General features: G+C 45.2%; 1 protein-coding gene across 1 annotated transcript; it reads left to right on the top strand.

Moving 5' to 3' along the window:
- The first annotated feature begins 244 nt into the window (after positions 1-244).
- LOC129021070 (large ribosomal subunit protein eL36-like) lies at positions 245-550 on the top strand. Its single transcript, XM_054466144.2, has one exon. The coding sequence runs from the start codon at positions 245-247 to the stop codon at positions 548-550; it is 306 nt and encodes a 101-aa protein (XP_054322119.2).
- Positions 551-4,591: the final 4,041 nt, after the last annotated feature.

Genomic DNA, 4,591 nt, shown 5'->3' on the forward strand with positions numbered 1-4,591 from the left:
GGACTACAGGCGCCGGCCGCCATCACACCCGGCTAAATTTTTTTGCATTTTTAGTAGAAATGGGGTTTCACCGTGTTAGCCAGGATGGTCTCGATCTCCTGACCTCGTGATCTGCCCGCCTCGGCCTCCCAAAGTGCTGGGATTACAGGTGTGAGCCGCCGCACCCGGCTGAAAATTTTTCAACAAAAATAAACTTAAAGAATACCAGTGCTTCCGCCATGGTTGCCATTGGAGAGCAGCAGCCATGGCTCTGTGCGACTCTGTGGCCGTGGGCCCCAAGGTGACCAAGGACGTGAGCAAGCCCAGACACAGCTGCCACCCCGGACGTCTGACCAAACACACCAGGTTTGTGCGGGACATGATCCGGGAGGTGTGTAGCTTCACCCCATACAAGCGGCAGGCCATGGAGTTGCTGAAGGTCCCCAAGGGCAAATGGTCCCTCAAGTTCATCATGAAAAGAGTGGGGACACACATCTGCGCCAAGAGGAAGCGGAAGGAGCTGAGCAAGGTACTGGCCACCATGAGGAAAGCTGCTGCCAAGAAAGACTGAGCCCCCTCCCCTGCCCTATCCCTGAAATAAAGAACAGCTTGACAGGAAGAAAACAACAACAATAACAACAAAAAAACCAGCAACAATTTTATGTCAAAAGTTTGAAGATCAGTAAACACATTCCTTAGAAAAATAGGCCAGGTGCGGTGGCTCACTCCTGTAATCCCTGCACTTTGGAAGGCCGAGGTGAGCGGATCACCTAAGGTCAGGAGTTCGAGACCAACCTGGCCAACACGGCAAAACCCCATCTCTACTGAAAATGCAAAAAATTAGCTGGGCGTGTTGGCAGACACCTGTAATCCCAGCTATTCGGAAGGCTGAGACAGGAGAATCACCTGAACCCAGGAGGTAGAGATTGCAGTGAGCCGAGATTGCACCACTGCACTGCAGCCTGGGCAACAGAGCAAGACTCCACCTCAAAAAAAAGAAAAGAAAGAAAGAAAAATAAATACAGCTTGCCAAAATGGACACAAGGAGAAACAATAAACATGAATAATGCTAAAATGATTAAAGAAATCAAGTCTATAATTAAATATGTTCCCTCCAATGTTTATGATAACTCACTAGTGAAATTTACCAAATATCTAAGGAAAAAATAATGCCAATCTCACATTAAACTCTTTTATGGTACAGAAAAAGCACAGTTTTATAAGGCAGGCAGAAACTTAATTGCCAAAACCTGCCTAAGACAATATAAGAAACGAAAATTACAGGCCAGTCTCATTACCGAACTTGGATGTAAAAATCACACATAAAATATTAGCAACCGGGCACAGTGGCTCATGCCTGTAATCCCAGCACTTTGGGAGGCCAAGGTGGGTGGATCACTTGGGGTCAGGAGTTCAAGACCAGCTTAGCCAACATGATGAAACCCCATCTCTACTAAAAATACAAAAATTATCCAGGCGTGCTGGCAGGTGCCTGTAATGCAAGCTACCTGGGAGGCTAGGGCACGAGAATCGCTTGAACCCAGGAAGCAGAGGTTGCACTGAGCCGAAATCACGCCACTGTACTCCAGCCTGGGTGACAGAGCAAGACTCCGTCTCAATAAATAAATAAAATACTAGCATCTGGTACAGATAGGAGTTTAAAATGTAAATAAATATATTATCAAACAAAATCTTACAAAATATAAAAATGTTAATAAATCATAGTTCAGTTGTCGTTATTCCAGGAAGAATAATTTAACATCAGAAAATTCCTCAGTGTTATTCACAGATTAAAGGAGAAAAGCTGTATGATGATCTCAATGGATCTAAAAAAGTATCTAACAAAATTCAACATCTATTCATGATTAAAAAGAAAAAATGGCTGGGTGCAGTGCTCACACACTTTGGGAGGCTGAGGCAGGCAGATCACTTGAGGTCGGGAGTTTGAGACCAGCCTGGCCAACGCGGTGAAACCCCATCTCAACTAAAAATACAAAAATTAGCCATGCGTGGCGTCGTGCACCTGTAATCCCAGCTACTCGGGAGGCTGAGGCAGGAGAATAGCTTGAACCTGGGAGGTCGAGGTTACAGTGAGCCCAGATCGCACCACTGCACTCCAGCTTGGGTGACAGAGCGAGACTCTGTCTCAAAAAAAAAGAAAAAGAAAAAGAAAAAAAATTCCAGCAAACTGAGAATAAAATGCCTTAATCTAATCAAGTTTCCTACAGCAAACTTTATACCTAATAGTGAAACACTGAAAATGTTCCATTTCAGAATGGCAACAAGACAAGATGTCTACTCTCACTACTTTTATTGAACATGGTACTGGAGGACTTAACCAGGTCACTAAGGCAAATAATTAAATAAAGGAAGAAATAAATAGATGGCATAAGCCACAATGGCAAGGCAGAAACAAACCTGCCTCTGTTTGCAGATGAGCTATTTTGTACATAGAAATTCAAAAACTGAGTGAGCGTAGAAAGATTGCTGGATATAAAACGGATACATTTGTGTTTTTATTTTTTTAATTAATTTTAAATTTTTATTATTATTATTTTTTGAGACAGAGTCTTGGAGTATCACTGTCCCCCAGGCTGGAGTGCAGTGGGGATACCTTGGCTCACTACAACCTCCACCTCCACAGTTCAAGTGAGTCTCGTGCCTCAGCCTCCCGAGTAGCTGGAATTATAGACGTGCGCGACCATGCCCGGCTAATTTTTGTATTTTTTTTAGTAGAGATGGGGTTTTACCATATTGGCCGGGCTTATCTTGAACTCGTGACCTCAATTAATCCGCCTGCCTCAGCCTCCAAAAGTGCTGGGATTACAGGCATGAGCTACTGCACCTGGCCTGTATTTTTAGATGAAAGCCACAATTACCACCTGAAATTTTAAAGTAGCACTGAAAACTATCAAACATTAAACCCTTCAAAATAAATCTAACAAAAGACATGCAAAAATACCACAGAGAGAAACAAGGGGCCGGGCGCGGTGGCTCACGCCTGTAATCTCAGCACTTTGGGAGGCCGAGATGAGCGGATCATGAGGTCAGGAGATCAAGACCATCCTGGCTAACACGGTGAAACCCCGTCTCTACTAAAAATACAAAAAATTAGCCGGGCATTGTAGTGGGTGCCTGTAGACCCAGCTACTCGGGAGGCTGAGGCAGGAGAATGGCATGAACCCGGGAGGCGGAGCTTGCAGTGAGCTGAGATGGCGCCACTGCACTCCAGCCTGGGCAACAGAGAGAGACTCTGTCTCAAAAAGAAAAAAAAAAAAAAGAGAAACAAGGAAATATTGAGACAAATTAAAGAAGACAAATACCAGCCTGGTCAACATGGTGAAACACCATCTCTACTAAAAATACAAAAATTAGCTGGGCGTGGTTGGCGGAAGCCTGTAATCCCAGCTACTCGGGAGGCTGAGGCAGGAGAATTGAACCCAGTAGGTAGAGGTTGCAGTGAGCCGAGATTGCACCACTGCGCTCCAGCCTGGGTGACAGAGCAAGATTCTGTCTCAAAAAAATAAAATAAAAAAAAGAACACTTAAATAAACGAAAAAATATTCCAGGCTCTTGAATTGATCAACTTAATATTTTAAATGTCAGTTTCCCCCAAATTGATCTATGGATTCAATATAAACCAAATCAAGATCTCAAATTTTGTGGAATTTGATAAGCTCATTCTGGCCAGGCGTGGTGGCTCATGCCTGTAATCCCAGCACTTTGGGAGGCTGAGGCTGGCAGATCACCTGAGGTCGAGAGTTCAAGACCAGCCTGGCCAAAATGGCAAAACCCCATGTCTACTAAATATACAAAAATTAGCTGGGCCTGGTGGCGCATGCCTGTAATCTCAGCTACTCGGGAGGCTGAAGAAGGAGAATCGCTTGAACCTAGGAGGCGGAGGTTGCAGTGAGCCGAGATGGTGCCACTGCACTCCAGCCTGGGGACAGAGCAAGACTCCATCTCAAAAAAACAAAAAGGAAATGATAAGCTCATTCTGTAATATGTATGGAAAGGCAAAACATCAAGCAGAGCGGAGACATTCCTAAATAAGAACAAGACGGTAACCAGGCATGGTGGCTAACACCTGTAATCCCAACACTTTGGGAGGCCGAGGCAGGAGGATCCCTTGAGCCCAGGAGTTGGAGGCTGCAGTGAGCTATGATCATGACACTGCACTCCAGCCTGGGACACAGAATGAGACCCTGTCTCTAAAAACAAAACAAAACAAAAAACAAACAAACAAAGGCCGGGCGCGTTGGCTCACGCCTATAATCCCAGCACTTTGGGAGGCCGAGGCGGGTGGATCGCCTGAGGTCAGGAATTCCAGACCAGCGTGGCCAACATGGCAAAACCCCGTCTCTACTAAAGATACAAAAATCAGCTGGGCGTGGTGGCGGGCTCCTGTAATCCAAGCTACTTGAGAGGCTGAGGCAGGAGAATCACTTAAATCCGGGAGGCAAAGGTTGCAGTGAGCCGAGATCACGCCACTGCACTCCAGCCTGGGCAGCAGAATAAGACTCCGAAAAAACAAAAACTAAATAAGAGGACTTACTCTACCTGATACCAAACTTACTAGGGAGCTATGGTAATTAGGATAGTGTAGAATTAC

The sequence above is a fragment of the Pongo pygmaeus genome, chromosome 20 (genome assembly GCF_028885625.2).
Source record: "Pongo pygmaeus isolate AG05252 chromosome 20, NHGRI_mPonPyg2-v2.0_pri, whole genome shotgun sequence".
Taxonomy (NCBI): Eukaryota; Metazoa; Chordata; class Mammalia; order Primates; family Hominidae; genus Pongo; species Pongo pygmaeus.